Source organism: Pyrus communis, chromosome 1 (assembly GCF_041283825.1).
Source record: "Pyrus communis isolate YQ-2024b chromosome 1, ASM4128382v1, whole genome shotgun sequence".
NCBI lineage: Eukaryota > Viridiplantae > Streptophyta > Magnoliopsida > Rosales > Rosaceae > Pyrus > Pyrus communis.
The window spans coordinates 8,379,465-8,398,065 of record NC_142565.1 but is presented as its reverse complement, the minus strand read 5'-3'; the positions used below and the strand labels follow the sequence as shown (position 1 = coordinate 8,398,065).

General features: G+C 35.0%; 2 protein-coding genes and 1 long non-coding RNA gene across 8 annotated transcripts in view; 2 read left to right on the top strand and 1 right to left on the bottom strand.

Annotated features, from left to right (window-relative positions):
- Window positions 1–18,601, bottom strand: part of LOC148699084 (uncharacterized) — a 108,189-nt gene that overhangs the window by 68,751 nt on the left and 20,837 nt on the right. The window lies entirely within an intron of this gene.
- Window positions 1–18,601, top strand: part of LOC137720638 (putative LRR receptor-like serine/threonine-protein kinase At3g47570) — a 52,924-nt gene that overhangs the window by 19,183 nt on the left and 15,140 nt on the right. The gene's annotated exons all lie outside the window — the stretch shown is intronic.
- On the top strand, window positions 11,793–14,085 carry LOC137719757 (pentatricopeptide repeat-containing protein At4g01570-like). 2 transcript variants are annotated; one of them, XM_088695844.1, is made up of 3 exons: window positions 11,793–12,207; window positions 12,308–12,374; window positions 12,907–14,085. In XM_088695844.1, the coding sequence occupies exons 1-3, from the start codon at window positions 11,834–11,836 to the stop codon at window positions 12,919–12,921; spliced, it is 456 nt and encodes a 151-aa protein (XP_088551970.1). In that variant the 5' UTR covers window positions 11,793–11,833; the 3' UTR covers window positions 12,922–14,085. The 2 variants fall into 2 exon arrangements, with proteins under 2 accessions (XP_088551970.1, XP_088551964.1); XM_088695838.1 differs by having other exon boundaries at window positions 11,794–12,207; window positions 12,308–14,085.

The window sequence follows — 18,601 nt, the reverse complement described above, 5'->3', positions numbered from 1 at the left end:
GAACTGTCGCTAGCGTGTTAGCAACAGTTTCAAATATAAATCGCTACTTTCGTACCGAACCCCTCTTTTCTGTTTTTTCGTTTTAGCTTTTTAGTTTTTGTTTTTTGCCTATGTTTGTTTTAGTTCTCTCACCATAACAACAAACTATCGAGCTCATATTCTTGAAAATATATTTTTTAATACAAAATCTATCATCGTACATATTTAAACACTTGTAATCAACGATTCCAAATAAATAAATGAAACAGAAAAGGGTACGATCAGTACTTATATACCGATTGTCCACCAGAACTGTCGCTAGCGTGGTAGCAACAGTTTCAAGCATGAATCCCTACTTTCGCACCGAACCCCTCTTTTCTGTTTTTTCTTTTTAGGTTTTTAGTTTTTGTTTTTTGCTTATATTTGTTTTGGTTCTCTTACCATAACAACAGACTATCGAACTCATATTCTTCAAAATATATTTTTTCATGCAAAATCTATCATCGTACTGATTTAAACACTTGTAATCAACGATTCCAAATCAATAAATGAAACAGAAAAGGGTACGATCAGTACTTAGCGGCCGATTGTCCACCAAAATTGTTGCTAGAATGTTAGCAACGGTTTCAAGAATGAATCGCTAGATTCGTACCGAACCCCTCTTTTCGATTTTTTCTTTTTAGCTTTTTAGATTTTGTTTTTTGCTTATATTTGTTTTAGTTCTCTTACCATAACAACAGACTATCGAACTCATATTCTTCAAAATATATTTTTTCATAAAAAATCTATCATAGTACATATTTAAACACTTGTAATCAACGATTCCAAATAAATAAATGAAACAGAAAAGGATAGAATCAGTACCTAACTTCCGATTGTCCTCAAGAACTGTCGCTAGCGTGTTAGCAACAGTTCCAAGCATGAATCGCTAGCTTCCTAACAAACCCCTCTATTCGATTTTTTTCTTTTTAGCTTTTTAGTTTTTGTTTTTTGCTTATGTTTGTTTTAGTTCTTTTACCATAACAATAAACTATCGGCTCATATTCTTCAAAATATATTTTTTCATGCAAAATCTATTATCGTACATATTTAAACACTTGTAATCAACGATTCCAAATAAATAAATAAAACAGAAAAGGGTACGATCATTACTTAGCTGCCGATTGTCCACCAAAACTGTTGCTAGCGTGTTAGCAACAGTTTCGAGAAAGAATCGCTAGGTTCGCACCGAACCCCACTTTTCAATTTTTTCCTTTTAGCTTTTTAGTTTTTGTTTTTTGCTTGTATTTGTTTTAGTTCTCTTACCATAACAACAGACTATCGAACTCATGTTCTTCAAAATATATTTTTTCATACAAAATCTATCATCGCACATATTTGAACACTTGTAATCAACGATTCCAAATAAATAAATGAAACAGAAAAGGGTACGATCAGTACTTATCTACCGATTGTCCACCAGAACTGTCGCTAGCGTGGTAGCAACAGTTTCAAAAATAAATCGCTACTTTCGTACCGAACCCCTCTTTTCTGTTTTTTCTTTTTAGCTTTTTAGTTTCTGTTTTTTGCTTATGTTTGTTTTAGTTCTCTCACCATAACTACAAACTATCGAACTCATATTCTTGAAAATATATTTTTTAATACAAAATCTATCATCGTACATATTTAAACACTTGTAATCAACGATTCCATATAAAGAAATGAAACAGAAAGGGATACGATCAGTACCTAACTACCGATTGTCCACCAGAACAGTCGCTAGCGTGTTAGCAACGGTTTCAAGAATGAATCGCTTATTTCCTACCGAACCCCTCTTTTCGATTTTTTATTTGTAGCTTTTTAGTTTTTGTTTTTTGCTTATGTTTGTTTTGGTTCTTTTACCGTAACAATAAACTATCGAACTCGTATTCTTCAAAATATATTTTTTCATGCAAAATCAATTATCGTACATATTTAAACACTTGTAATCAACGGTTCCAAAAAAATAAATGGAACAGAAAAGGGTACAATCAGTACTTAGCTATCGATTGTGCACCAAAACAGTCGCTAGAATGCAAGCAACAGTTTCGAGAAAGAATCGCTAGATTCGTACCGAACCCCTTTTTCAATTTTTTCTTTTTAGCTTTTTAGATTTTGTTTTTTGCTTATATTTGTTTTGGTTCTCTTACCATAACAACAGACTATCGAACTCATATTCTTCAAAATATATTTTTTCATACAAAATCTATCATCGTACATATTTAAACACTTGTAATCAACGATTCCAAATAAATAAACGAAACAGAAAAGGATACTATCAGTACTTAGCGGCCGATTGTCCACCAAAATTGTTGCTAGAATGTTAGCAACGGTTTCAAGAATGAATCGCTAGATTCGTACCGAACCCCGCTTTTCGATTTTTTCTTTTTAGCTTTTTAGATTTTGTTTTTTGCTTATATTTGTTTTAGTTCTCTTACCATAACAACAGACTATCGAACTCATATTCTTCAAAATATATTTTTTCATGCAAAATTTATTATCGTACATATGTAAACACTTGTAATCAACGATTCCAAATCAATGAATGAAACAGATAAGGGTACGATCAGTACTTAGCTGCGGATTGTCCAGCAAAACTGTCGCTAGAATGTTAGCAACAGTTTCTGTTTAGCTTTTTAGCTTTTTAGTTTTTGTTTTTTGCTTATGTTTGTTTTAGTTCTCTTACCATCACAACAAACTATCGAACTCATATTCTTCAAAATAATTTTTTTTCATACAAAATCTATCATCGTACGTATTTAAACACTTGTAATCAACGATTCCAAATAAATAAATGAAACAGAAAAGGATACGATCAGTACCTAACTACCGATTGTCCACCATAACAGTCGGTAGAATGTTTGCAACGATGTCAAGAATGAATCGCTAGTGCCATACCGAACCCCTCTTTTCGATTTTTTCTTTTTATCTTTTTAGTTTTTGTTTTTTGCTTATGTTTGTTTTAGTTCTTTTACCATAACAATAAACTATCAAACTCATATTCTTCAAAATATATTTTTTCATGCAAAATCTATTATCGGACATATTTGAACACTTGTAATCAACGATTCCAAATAAATAAATGAAACAGAAAAGGGTACAATCAGAACTTTAGCTACCGATTGTCCACCAGAACTGTCGCTAGAATGTTAGCAACAGTTACGGGTACAAATCACTCGCTTCGTACCGAACCCCTCTTTTTCGCTTTTTAGTTTTTGTTTTTTGCTTATGTTTGTTTTAGTTCTCTTACCAGAACAACAAACTATCGAACTCATATTCTTCAAAATATATTTTTTTCATACAAAATCTATCATAGTACATATTTAAACACTTGTAATCAACGATTCCAAATTAATAAATGAAACAGAAAAGAATACGATCAGTACCTAACTACCGATTGTGGACCATAACTGTCGGTAGCGTGTTAGCAACAGTTTCACTAATGAATCACTAGCTTGGTACCGAACCCCTCTTTTCGATTTTTTCTTTTTAGCTTTTTAGTTTTTGTTTTTTGCTTATGTTTTTTTTAGTTCTCTTACTATAACAACAAACTATAGAACTCATATTCTTCAAAATATATTTTTTCATGCAAAATCTATTATCGTACATATTTAAACACTTGTAATCAACGATTCCAAATAAAGAAACGAAACAGAAAAGGATATGATCAGTACCTACTTACCGATTGTCCACCAGAACTGTCGCTAGAGTGTTAGCAACGGTGTCAAGATTGAATTGCTAGCTTCGTACGGAACCCCTCTTTTCGATTTTTTCTTTTTAGCTTTTTAGTTTTTGTTTTTTGCTTATGTTTGTTTTAGTTCTCTTACTATAACAACAAACTATAGAACTCAGATTCTTCAAAATATATTTTTTCATGCAAAATCTATTATCGTACATATTTAAACACTTGTAATCAACGATTCCAAATAAATAAATGAAAGAGAAAGGGATAAGATCAGTACCTAACTACCGATTATCCACCAGAACAGTCGCCAGAGTGTTAGCAACGGTTCCAAGAAAGAATCGCTAGGTTCGTACTGAACCCCTCTTTTCGATTTTTTTTTTTGTAGCTTTTTAGTTTTTGTTTTTTGCTTATGTTTGTTTTAATTCTTTTACCATAACAATAAACTATCGAACTCATATTCTTCAAAATATATTTTTTCATGCAAAATCTATTATCGTGCATATTGAAACACTTGTAATCAACGATTCCAAATCAATGAATGAAGCAGACAAGGGTACGATCAGTACTTAGCTGCCGATTGTCCACAATAACTGTCGCTAGAATGTTAGCAACAGTTTCGGGAAAGAATCGCTAGGTTCGTACCGAACCCCTCTTTTCAATTTTTTCTTTTTAGATTTTTAGTTTTTATTTTTTGCTTATATTTTTTTTGGTTCTCTTACCATAACAACAGACTATCGAACTCATATTCTTCAAAATATATTTTTTCATACAAAATCTATCATCTTACATATTTAAACACTTGTAATCAACGATTCCAAATAAATAAATGAAACATAAAGGGATACGATCAGTACCTAACTGCCGATTGTGCGCCAGAACAGTCGCTAGACTTTTAGCAACGGTGTCAAGAATGAATCGCTATCTTCGTACCGAACCCCTCTTTTCGATTTTTTCTTTTTAGCTTTTTAGTTTTAGTTTTTGCTTATGTTTGTTTTAGTTCTTTTACCATAACAATAAACTATCAAACTCATATTCTTCAAAATATATTGTTTCATGCAAAATCTAATATCGTACATATTTAAACACTTGTAATCAACGATTCCAAATAAATAAATGAAACAAAAAAGGGTACGATCAGAACTTAGCTACCGATTGTCCACTAGAACTGTCGCTAGAATGTTAGCAACAGTTACGGGAACAAATCACTCGCTTCGTACCGAACCCCTCTTTTTCGCTTTTTAGTTTTTGTTTTTTGCTTATGTTTGTTTTAGTTCTCTTACTATAACAACAAACTACCGAACTCATATTCTTCAAAATATATTATTTCATACAAAATCTATCGTCGTACATATTTAAACACTTGTAATCAACGATTCCAAATCAATAAATGAAACTGAAAAGGATACGATCAGTACCTAACTGCCGATTGTCTGCCAGAACTATCGCTATCGTGGTAGCAACTGTTTCAACAATGAATCGCTAGCTTAGTACCGAACCCCTCTTTTCAATTTATTATTTTTAGCTTTTTAGTTTTTGTTTTTTGTTTATATTTGTTTTGGTTCTCTTACCATAACAACAGACTATCGAACTCATATTCTTCAAAATATATTTTTTCATACAAAATCTATCATCGTCCATATTTAAATACTTGTAATCAACGATTCCAAATAAATAAATGAAACAGAAAAGAATACAATCAGTACCTAACTACTGATTGTGGACCAGAACTGTCGCTAGCATGTTAGCAACAATTTCAAGAATGAATCGCTAGCTTGGTACCGAACCGCTCTTTTCGATTTTTTCTTCTTATCTTTTTAGTTTTTGTTTTTTGCTTATGTTTGTTTTAGTTCTTTTACCATAACAATAAACTATCAAACTCATATTCTTCAAAATATATTGTTTCATGCAAAATCTAATATCGTACATATTTAAACACTTGTAATCAACGATTCCAAATAAACAAATGAAACAGAAAAAGGGTACGATTAGTACTTAGCTGCCGATTGTCCACCAAAACTGTCGCTAGAATGTTAGCAACAGTTTCGTGAAAGAATCGCTAGGTTCGTTCCGAACCCCTCTTTTCAATTTTTTCTTTTTAGCTTTTTAGTTTTTATTTTTTGCTTATATTTTTTTTGGTTCTCTTACCATAACAACAGACTATCGAACTCATATTCTTGAAAATATATTTTTTCACGCAAAATCTATTATCGTACATATTTAAACACTTGTAATCAACGATTCCAAATAAATAAACGAAACAGAAAAAGATATGATCAGTACCTACTTACCGATTGTCCACCAGAACTGTCGCTAGAGTGTTAGCAACGGTGTCAAGAATGAATCGCTAGCTTCGTACGGAACCCCTCTTTTCGATTTTTTCTTTTTACCATTTTAGTTTTTGTTTTTTGCTTATGTTTGTTTTAGTTCTCTTACCATAACAATAAACTATCAAACTCATATTCTACAAAATATATTTTTTCATGCAAAATCTATTATCGTACATATTTAAACACTTGTAATTGACGATTCCAAATAAATATATGAAACAGAAAAGAGTACGATCAGTACTTACCTACCGATTGTCCACCAGAATTGTCGCTCAAATGTTAGCAACAGTTACGGGAACGAATCACTCGCTTCGTACCGAACCCCTCTTTTTCGCTTTTTTGTTTTTGTTTTTTGCTTATGTTTGTTTTAGTTCTCTTAACATAACAACAAACTACGGAACTCATATTCTTCAAAATATATTTTTTCATGCAAAATCTATTACCGTACATATTTAAACACTTGTAATCAACGATTCCAAATAAATAAATGATACAGAAAAAGGGTACGATCAGTACTTAGCTGCCGATTGTCCACCAAAACTGTCGCTAGAATCTTAGCAACAGTTTTGGGAAAGAATCGCTAGATTCGTACCGAACCCCTCTTTTCCATTTTTTCTTTTTAGCTTTTTTGTTTTTGTTTTTTGCTTATATTTGTTTTAGTTCTCTTACCATAACAACAGACTATCGAACTCATATTCTTCAAAATATATTTTTTCATGCAAAATCTATTATCGTACATATTTAAACACTTGTAATCAACGATTCCAAATAAATAAATGAAACAGAAAGGGATACGATCAGTACCTAACTACCAATTGTCCACCAAAACAGTCGCTAGCGTGTTAGCAACGGTTTCAAGAAAGAATCGCTACGTTCGTACCGAACCCCTCTTTTCCATTTTTTTTTTGTAGCTTTTTAGTTTTTGTTTTTTGCTTATGTTTGTTTTAGTTCTTCTACCATAACAATAAACTATCGAACTCATATTCTTCAAAATATATTTTTTCATGCAAAATCTATTATCGTACATATTGAAACACTTGTAATCAACGATCCCAAATCAATGAATGAAACAGACAAGGGTACGATCAGTACTTAGCTGCGGATTGTCCACAATAACTGTACCTAGAATGTTAGCAACAGTTTCGAAAAAGAATCGCTAGGTTCGTACCGAACCCCTCTTTTCAATTTTTTCTTTTTAGCTTTTTTGTTTTTGTTTTTGGCTTATATTTGTTTTGGTTCTCTTACGATAACAACAGACTATCGAACTCATATTCTTCAAAATATATTTTTTCATACAAAATCTATCATCGTACGTATTTAACATTTGTAATCAACGATTCCAAATAAATAAATGAAACATAAAGGGATACGATCAGTACCTAACTACCGATTGTGCACCAGAACAATCGCTAGACTTTTAGCAACGGTGTCAAGAATGAATCGCTATCTTCGTACCGAACCCCTCTTTTCGATTTTTTCTTTTTAGCTTTTTAGTTTTTGTTTTTTGCTTATGTTTGTTTTAGTTCTTTTACCATAACAATAAACTATCAAACTCATATTCTTCAAAATATATTTTTTCATGCAAAATCTATTATCGTACATATTTAAACACTTGTAATCAACGATTCCAAATAAATAAATGAAACAGAAAAGGGTACGATCAGAACTTAGCTACCGATTGTCCACCAGAACTGTCGCTAGAATGTTAGCAACAGTTACGGGAACAAATCACTCGCTTCGTGCCGAACCCCTCTTTTTCGCTTTTTAGTTTTTGTTTTTTGCTTATGTTTGTTTTAGTTCTCTTACCATAACAACAAACTATCGAACTCATATTCTTCAAAATATATTTTTTTCATACAAAATCTATCATCGTACATATTTAAACACTTGTAATCAACGATTCCAAATAAATAAATGAAACAGAAAAGAATACGATCAGTACCTAACTACTGATTGTGGACCAGAACTGTCGCTAGCGTGTTAGCAACAGTTTCAAGAATGAATCGCTAGCTTGGTACCGAACCCTTCTTTTCGATTTTTTCTTTTTAGCTTTTTAGTTTTTGTTTTTTGCTTATGTTTTTTTTAGTTCTCTTACTATAACAACAAACTATAGAACTCATATTCTTCAAAATATATTTTTTCATGCAAAATCTATTATCGGACATATTTAAACACTTGTAATTAACGATTCCAAATAAATAAACGAAACAGAAAAGGATATGATCAGTACCTACTTACTGATTGTCCACCCGAACTGTCGCTAGCGTGGTAGCAACAGTTTCAAGCATGAATCGCTAGCTTTGTACCGAACCCCTCTTTTCGATTTTTTCTTTTTAGCTTTTTAGTTTTTGTTTTTTGCTTAGGTTTGTTTTAGTTCTTTTACCATAACAACAAACTATCGAACTCATATTCTTCAAAATATATTTTTTCATGCAAAATCTGTTATCCTACATATTTAAACACTTGTAATCAATGATTGCAAATAAATAAATGAAACAGAAAAGGGTACGATCAGTACTTAGCTACCGATTGTCCACCAAAACTGTCGCTAGAATGTTAGCAACAGTTTTAAGAAAGAATCACTAAATTCGTACCGAACCCCTCTTTTCAATTTTTTCTTTTTAGCTTTATAGTTTTTGTTTGTTGCTTTTATTTGTTTTAGTTCTCTTACCATAACAATAGATTATCGAACTCATATTCTTCAAAATATATTTTTTCATGCAAAATCTATCATCGTACATATTTAAACACTTGTAATCAACGATTCCAAATAAATAAATGAAACAGAAAAGGATACGATCAGTACCTAACTACCGATTGTCCACCAGAACTGTTGCTAGCGTGTTAGCAACCGTTTCAAGAATGAATCGCTAGTTTCGTACCGAACCCCTCTTTTCGATTTTTTCTTTTTAGCTTTTCAGTTTTTGTTTTTTGCTTACATTTTTTTTAGTTCTCTTAACATAACAACAAACTATCGAACTCATATTCTTCAAACTATATTTTTTCATGCAAAATCTATTATCGTACATATTTAAACACTTGTGATCAACAATTCCAAATGAATAAATGAACAAAAAAGGATACGATCAGTCCTTTGCTGCCGATTGTCCACAAAAATTGTCGCTAGTGTGTTAGCAACAGTTTTAAGAAAGAATCACTAAATTCGTACCGAACCCCTCTTTTCAATTTTTTCTTTTTAGCTTTGTAGTTTTTGTTTGTTGCTTTTATTTGTTTTAGTTCTCTTACCATAACAATAGATTATCGAACTCATATTCTTCAAAATATATTTTTTCATACAAAATCTATCATCGTACATATTTAAACACTTGTAATCAACGATTCCAAATAAATAAACGAAACAGAAAAGGATATGATCAGTACCTACCTATCGATTGTCCACCAGAACTGTCGCTAGCGTGTTAGCAACAGTTTTAAGCATGAATCGCTAGCTTCGTACCGAACCCCTCTTTTCGATTTTTTCTTTTTAGCTTTTTAGTTTTTGTTTTTTCCTTATGTTTGTTTTAGTTCTCTTACCATAACAACAAACTATCGAACTCATATTCTTCAAAATATATTTTTTCATGCAAAATCCATTATCGTACATATTTAAACACTTGTAATCAACGATTCCAAATAAATAAATGAAACAGAAAAGGGTACGATCAGTACTTAGCTACCGATCGTCCACCGAAACTGTCGCTAGAATGTTAGCAACAGTTTCAAGAAAGAATCGCTAAATTCGTACCGAACCCCTCTTTCAATTTATTCTTTTTAGCTTTATAGTTTTTGTTTTTTGCTTATATTCGTTTTAGTTCTCTTACCATAACAACAGACTATCGAACTCATATTCTTCAAAATATATTTTTTCATGCAAAATCTATTATCGTACATATTTAAACACTTGTAATGAACGATTCCAATTAAATAAATGAAACAGAAAAGGGTACGATCAGTACTTAGCTACCGATTGTCCACCAGAACTGTCGCTAGAATGTTAGCAATAGTCATGGGAATAAAACACTCGCTTCGTACCAAACCCCTCTTTTTCGCTTTTTAGTTTTTGTTTTTTGCTTATTTTTGTTTTAGTTCTCTTACCATAACAACAAACTATCGAACTCATATTCTTCAAAATATATATATTTTTTCATGCAAAATCTATTATCGTACATATTTAAACACTTGTAATCAACCATTCCAAATGAATAAATGAACAGAAAAGGATATGATCAGTACTTTGCAGCCGATTGTCCACAAAAACTGTCGCTAGTGTGTTAGCAACAGTTTCAAGAATGAATCGCTAGCAAAAGAAAAAATTGGATAGGATCCTATTGGTTCTCCCCCTTTCAAAACCGAACATGAAAGTTTCCTCGCATCTAGCTCTAGTAGTTACACCAAATAAAGATATATCGTTTTTGTGTTTTTCATAGTTAAATCTAATGATCCGAACTCTTATCGAGTTCAAAGTTAATGCAACCACCCAATAAGGTTTAAAAGTAAGAATGAAAGTTTACTTGTTTAGAATAGAGAAAGTCGGAAATAGGGAAGAGATAGAAGGGATAATTAGTGCTACCTAATCAATCTAATATCTAACCATAATAGTTTTGGTACCCATATGTAACATATCCATTCCATATACATTCCATTGAAGTAAACTCCATATCGTGCAATTTGCAATCATCAACTAACTACACGTATGTACTAATTAAATTTAGATGTTTATTGGAGGAACCAAACCTACTAAGACATATGAGTTTACAGCTCAGCACACAATCAACCCTTTACGTACCATTGAAGCATTTCACTAGTGTAGTTTAGCTCCATTGAATTGTTTTGTTATTAAGATATGGATAAGAACCCTTGACATGTGGTCCTAACTCATCTTCGTACCGTTCCTCACCGTTGGAGTCAGCTTTACTTACAAAGAATGAGTATCATTCTTATTCATGTGTTAACTAACAAAAAATAATAATTCTATTGGAGCAGGTTAAAGGCTAATACTCGCAAGATTGATAAACCGCATAAGATTGAATATTTTCTCCATTGGGAAGTTCCTTATTTGGGTTGGGTTAAGCTTAATGTTGACGGTTGCAAGAAGGGAAATAATAATTCTATTGGAGCATGTGGTGTTTTAAGAGATTTTGATGGTAAATGTATTTCTAGGTTTTGCGCCAATTTGGGCACATGCGAGATTCTCACTGTTGAACTATGAGGTCTTTACTTGGGCTTACAATTGGCATGAAAATTTTGGATTCCTAAAGTACTGGTGGAATCAGACTCTACAGTTATAGTTCAATTTGTGTTGCAGTTGCTGGCAATAATCATCCTTTTGGTCCCCTTATTTTGGCCTATCGAGAATTGCGTTCAAGACCTTGGCAATGCAAACTTCGACATATCTACAAAGAAAAGAACTTTGTTGCAGATAGTTTAGCAACTTATAGTCTTGATTTAGATTTAGGTAATTTTTATTTTGATACTCCTCCTTCTAGTTCAGTTAGTTTCATCTGTAAAGATCGACTTGGAATGTCCCGATCTAGATTTAATATTGAGTAGGTTTGCTTGGACTCTTGCTTTTAGCCCCGTTTTTCAAAAAAATAAATAAATAACTAACAACGAAATAAATGAAAAAGGTGCGTAAGCAAACATCTCTTGGATTATATTACGGGATGTGGGAGGAGAGGCCCAAACAACAATCCGGGCCTGGCTAACAACAGGAAAAGGAGTGTCCAACCAAGTGCAAGCCCAACTCCACGTAAAACCTCTCAAACAGTAATCTAGTTTCTGCATCTTACTTATCTCAGTTAATCTGTATGTTTTTGGAAATGCAATGCGCCATGGAAGGCCTTTCCTGGTCAAAGACCACCGCCACCACGGCGCTTCCCAGCTGGGAGACATACTCCTGGTGGCCGCCATCACCAAGACCCTCTCAAACTCCGGCACCCGCAACCTCCCGGACCCCCACACTCTCCCGCTCTACGAGCCCCTCCGCGCCCAGTCCCTCCACCCCTCCAAAAAACTCGACTTCTTCAAATGGTGCTCTCTCACGCATAACATCAAACACTCGGTGCGCACCTACTCCCACATCCTCCGCACCGCCTCCCGCTCTGGATTCCTCCACGAGGCCCCTCAATTGCTTCACTCACGGCGTCGTGGTCGATTCCCAGACCTTCAAAGCCCTGCTCGACGCGTTTATCCGGTCCAGTAAGTTCGATTATGCGCTTGAAATTTTGGATTTTATGGAAGATGTTGGTGCTGGGTTGAACACCGATATGTATAACTCGGTTCTTGTTGCTCTGTTTAGGAAAAACCAGGCGGGTTTGGCCATGGCCATTTTGCTTAAGCTTCTGGAGGGAGTGGATTCTTCCCAGGTGCGAATTCGATTGCCTGCAATGAGTTACTGGTTACTCTTAGAAAATCTGACATGAGGGTTGAGTTTAAGCAAGTTTTTGATACTTGGGGGGGGGGGGGGGGTATAATATTTGCATTCATTCATGCATTCCTGTTCAGAGAGATGAAAGACTCTAACTTGGATTGCGTCCGGCCCGATTTGTCCACATATAATAGCCTCATTCATTTGCTCTGCTTGGTGGGGAAGTTGAATGATGCACTTACTGTATGGGAGGAATTGAAGGGCTCCGGCCACGAGCTGGACGCAATTACCTATGGAATTCTTGTTCAGGGGTGTTGTAAATGTTATCGAATAGACGATGCCACTAAGATTTTTAGTGAAATGCAGCTCAATGGATATATCCCTGATACCATTGTTTATAATTCTCTACTAGATGGGCTATTCAAGGCCAGGAAGGTTAATGATGGCTGTCAGTTATTTGAGAATATGGTTCAGAATGGGGTGAGAGCCCCGACATGGATGTATAATATTCTCGTTGTTGGTTTGTTCAGGAATGGAAGGGCTGAGGTTGCATACACACTATTTTGTGACTTAAAGTAGAAGGGTCAGTTTGTGGATGGTGTAACATATAGCATTGTGGTTTTGCAACTTTGTAAGGAGGGTTTGCTTGAGGAAGCACTAGGATTGGTGGAAGAAATGGAAAGGAGAGGCTTTACTGTTAATTTAGTTACTATTTCGTCACTTGTGATTGGGCTGTATAAAGGTCGGTGGGATTGGACGGACAAGCTCATGAAGCACATTAGAGATGGTAACCTAGTGGCAAGTGTTCTTAAATGGAAGGTTGATATGGAGGCTTCGCTGAAAAATCCACAGAGAAATAGCAAGGATTCTACATCATTGTTCCCAAGTAAAGGCGACTTGAGCAAGATTATGAGTTTAATAAAGTCTGCTGAATCAACTATGGATGCAGGCCTAGATTCAGAGGCTGCGAGGATTAAGGAAAATAATAAGAATTTGTCCACCGATACTGATCAGTGCTCATCATCTGCACATATGGATCAATTGGCTAATCAACTTAAGTCCACCAACCACTCCTCGCAGCTGTTTTCATTGTCCAGGTGGCAAAGAGTTCAAGCGACAGGGGAAAGCACTTTTGATATGGACATGGTTAATACATTTTTGTCCTTATTCTTGGCCAAGGGAAAGCTGAGCATAGCACGCAAATTGTTTGAGATTTTCAGTGACCTTGGTGAAAACCCCGTGAGTTATACTTATAATTCCATGATGAGTTAGTTCGTCACGAAGGGCTCTACTTCAATGAGGCATGGGGTGTACTCAATGAAATGGGAGGAACTGTTTGCCCGCAATGTGATAATTCAGGCTTGGGGAAGATGGGTAGAGCGGATCTGGCAAGTTCTGTCCTGGATAAGCTAATGAAGCAGGGTGGTTATCTTGACGTGGTTATGTACAGCACCTTGATTAATGCACTAGGGAAGGCTAGCAGGATTGATGAAGTAAACAAGCTCTTTAATCAGATGAAAGTAGTGGAATAAATCCTGATGTTGTTACTTTTAATACACTTATTCAAGTTCATAGCAAAGCGGGTCGGCTAAAAGATGCATGTAAGTTTTTGAAAATGATTCTCGATGCAGGCTGCACCCTGAACCATGTTACTGACACGACTTTAGATGTCTCTCAATAAAATGAATTATCGCTAAGAATCCATAAAAGATGTTTCTTGCCTAATTCTTTCTTTCGATTCTACCTTTTATTTAAAAATAAAAATAAAAACGAAACATGAAGAAAGAGCAGACATATTTTCAACTGAAATTGTGAGAACTTTCCATACATAGCAGAACTCTGTAGCAGCCTGGAAACTTAAATGCGTACACAAAAACTGCAAATTCTTTTGATACTATTTTCCAGCAGATTTGGCTTTTCTCCTAATCTTACCTAACCTCTTAATCTCAACCATTTATGAACATCCTATGGTTGTAGTTTATAAATTTTTTTCCTCTTAAAAGCGGTTATTTGGGGTGACAAACTCTGAAATTAAGAAAGGAAAAGAGGTAAAACCCGGCATAGTGCAGCCATTGGAACTCTAAGCAATGATGCTATTAGGTTCTCCATACGATAGTTAGGTTTCTTCAATCCCGATTCATTCTGTTTTTGCCTACGCTCAGAACATGGAAAATTTGTAGTAATTGGAATCCAAAAGCAAAACTAATTGGGAGCTTTAATGAAAAGGCTTTGGCTAAGTTAAATTTAATCAAAAACCACCCTATACTATTATTTAACCAAAAGGAATTCATATTTAATCATAAGGACAAGACTAATCTATATCAGACCCATAAACATTTAACACACATGGGCTGAACTAAAAACCCAAAATGAAATGATTCTTTTCTTTCACCTTTGCCCCTAATAGCAATGTCATTCTGTCAGCCAATTCTGTTAGAAATAAGCTTCCCTTTATTTACAAATTTGCCATTATGTCAGTCATTTCTTTCTTTCTTTCTTTCTTCATTTGGCTGTTCGTTCTCTCTTCAGGTTTTACTTTTTTTTTTCTTCTTCTTGTTTTCTTCTTGTCGTCCCCCTTCCTCAACCCAGCACGAAACCGCCATAATAATTCCTTGTCTTCCTATCAAATCGAATTCCCTCATTTTAAAAACAACCAAATCAAAGTTCAAATCAAAGTTGAAAAAGGAAGCATTCATCGGAACAAAGCCGCCGAAACAAGTTTAAAGAATTTTAATAGCAGAAACCAGAGAAAAAGTGTTTGGAAAAAAAAAAAAAAAAAAGAACCAAAACATAAAACTGTTTCTGGAGAACCCAAAACATAACACTGTTTCTGGTAAAAAAAAATCAGATATAGTGTTTGTTTTGTCTATGCACAAACAAACACTGTATCTGGAAAGAAAAGAACCAAAATCCAGAAACAGTGACATAGATTCCAGAAATAGTGACTTAAATTCCAGAAACAGTCTATGTTTTAATCTTTGACTGTTTCTTTTCTTTCATGCATCAGTTGATTATATTTAAGAAACAATGTACTTATTTTTCTTTGAATCCAAATACAGCGAATTGCACTATTTCTTTTCTAGCTTACATTTAAGAAACAGTGTGTTTATTTCATTTGGATCCAGAAACAGTGACTTAAATTCCAGAAACAGTGATTTAGATTCCAGAAACAGTTTATTTTTACAGTCCAGAAGCAATGACCCGTCGTTATTATTAAATAGCATGCAGATCTCAAATTTATTTTCTGGAGAAACAAACGATGAACTCTACTAATGAAGAAAAATTAAAAAACAATCCCTCGAATACACTATAAATAATAACAGCGATCACATTTCAACGAAATAATACAAAATAAAAATTAAATAGCATGATGATCTATATTTTTGTTTCAAAGAAAAATAAGAAGGTCTGCAAAACAACGATGATGTAACAACCTGTCCCAGGATTTACGGCACAAAAAGGGTGTTTTTATATTGTCACTAAGTTTGGGGATATTTTCTTTTTAAAAATAGTTTTTTGAGTCTTAAATGGTGTGCCCAAGGGGCCCACCCCTGATTTGTTTGTTCCCCCGATTCCCTCCCCTTTTCTTTCTTTTCTGATTTTTTTAACTCTCAGTTCTCTCCCTCTTGCAAGTCTCTTCTTTCCCTTCTTTCATGGCTAGCATCGAGATGGTGCTTTGGAGACGACCACTAGATGCCACCCTCACCTGTGGGATGTCCTTCATCCCTTTTAGACTCTCTCACTTCAATCTCTCAACTCTGCAACTGCATCACCGTAGCTAAGCCGCCTTGTTCGACACCGGTTATCGATTCCCTGGCATGAGAGTAAGGTTCTAGACCTTTGAATTAATCCTTCCCTCATTGTTAGTTGTTGACTAGACATTTGTACACGTTTTAGACGTCAAACCACGAAGAAACCACCTCAGAGACATTTCTCCAGTTTTTTGGCGAGCACCGCCCCTTTCGAGGCAATTTTTGGCCAAACCATTTTTAGTTGGTCGGCGTCCAAGGTATCAATATCTTCGTCTTGTTGAGTTCTACAACTTTCCTTTTTGAATCACCCAATTTCGTGGAGTATTGCAAAAGTTATATCCATTTGATTCTTACCAAGTTTCCGGCGACCTCAGTGACTTTCGAGGCGTTTTCCAGCCAAAACATGGCGAGTTAGATGTTGTGCGAGGTACCATTCTCTTCATCTCTTCAAGAACTATGATTTCCGTTTTTAAATCACTCGATTTGGTTGAGTTTTTGACAAAGTTATTAACGTTTAAGTTTGTTCAACTTTTCGACCTTCCCTTCCGTTTAGCTCCAGCGAGTAGCAACCGCACCAGGCCTTTGGGCTTTTCTTGCCGAGCCTAACCCTTTAACCCTTTGAACTCATCCCAAAACCCTTAAGAACCCAAACCCACGGGCTTTTAGGCCCAACCCGGAACCAACCTAAACCCTTTTACCTAGAAACCCAAACCCTAAACCCAATTTTCCCTCAACCCTTTTCTTTTAAAACCTAAGGCCTCAGCCTTTGGGCCTCCCACCTAGGCCTGAGTAACCCAAAACATAATCCTAAACCCATTAAATCCCAGCCCACCTAAATAGCTAAACCCTTAACCCAATAACCCATTATCCTAAGCCCAACCTACCTAAATCTAAACCTAACATAAGTCCAAACCCTTTAAGCCCAAACCCGGTTGACCTTTGACCCGGGTTGACCTGACCCGTTGACTTTGACCGACTGTTGACTTTGACTAGTCAAAGGTCAACGTTGACTCTTAGGGTTGACTTTTTGGATTTTCGTTCAAGGCCTCTCATAGGCTAATTTCGACGTCTTGAACCCATCTCCAATGTCCGTTTTCCCAAAATAAGTCGTTTCAGTAGAGTTTGACTAAATGTACCATTTATGTGCTTAGGGGTAATTATTTGTGGCGTTTCCGTCTTCGCTAGTTGCATGGCTCTTCGGTGGCAAAGTACTGTGAATGGACCCCTTCTAAAAATGCATGTTTTGATAGTAGAAATGCATTTATCAAAAGCATGATTTGATGACTATGTTTTATGAAACGTTTTATGAGATAACATGCTTACTGAGGCTAGTTTGAATTACTACTATTTTTCCTATAATTCGTGTTCTTATAGAATATCTGATGGATGACGATATGATATTTAGAACATGTTTAGAACACCTCTTTATAGTATAGATGATGGATGACTTTATTATATGAAGTTGCTTTTCAATATATGTATGTTCATTGGTTTTGTACTTACCTAGTGGTCCTTTCATCTACGGGACGTAGGCATAGATTTCAGTCCGTCCCGGGCGACGGTTTGGTGTTGGCATAGGGCCTGAAGTGTGTTTCCTCTGGCTATTTAGCACAGGGACGGGGAGCCGACATGGGGCCTGGACCGTATTTTCCTCTAACTATTTGGTCAGAGACGGGGAGCCGGCATAGGGCCTAGGGGTTATCGGACATTCACTAGTGATTATTATATAAACAAGTCATGATTTTAGACATTGCACGACATGCTAGGTTTCGGAAAACCTATGTTTATCATGATATATATGTGTTTTCATAAAGGTTGATAACTGCTTTATTATATATATATCAACTTGGTCCACTCATGTTTGTTTTGCGCCTCCTTCAGGACTTAGAATCAAGGCATACAATCCCAACGTTCAGGCACTTCCGCATCGGCATTTTCGAGTCCTCTCGGTGTAAGACCCGCTCCTTTGTTTCATTCAATTTTATATTATTTATTTTAGTGTTCTAGTTAGTTGTATGCTCTGAACACGTTCCTTAAATGCATATTCATTATCCTTTTATATTTATAAGCCTTATCTACCCCTTGTTTTCAACATTTACACTCAATAAATGGCTTTCGTCACCCTCGGGTGTCGGCCAGTACTTGCCTATCCTGGTATTCGGAGAATATTGGGATCAGGGCATGTCAGATGAACTCCATTAACGATGAAAATCTGGAACTCAACCTCAAAAAGTTAGGGGTAAAATCGACAAATCATAATTTATTATAGTTGGGCCATTTTCTGGACTACTTTAATATGAGCCTTGTACTAATCATTAAAGAAAACTTATAACATGGTTTTTTATTAAAACTAAAACTTTTCAAACCATTTTCATAAGTTTTCCTAAACAAATTTAGCATAGGGTGAATTCAAGCTCGTACTTCTTGCAGTATATATTATCAGAATCTGGAATGCATATCAAATTCTCATGTA

Bases quoted from the DNA above. Each gene is read 5' to 3' on its own strand.
- LOC137719757 (XM_088695838.1), top strand. From the start codon at position 11,834: ATGCGCCATGGAAGGCCTTTCCTGGTCAAAGACCACCGCCACCACGGC. The intron at 12,208-12,307 runs GTAAGTTCGATT...TGCTCTGTTTAG, and splicing joins CGACGCGTTTATCCGGTCCA to GAAAAACCAGGCGGGTTTGG.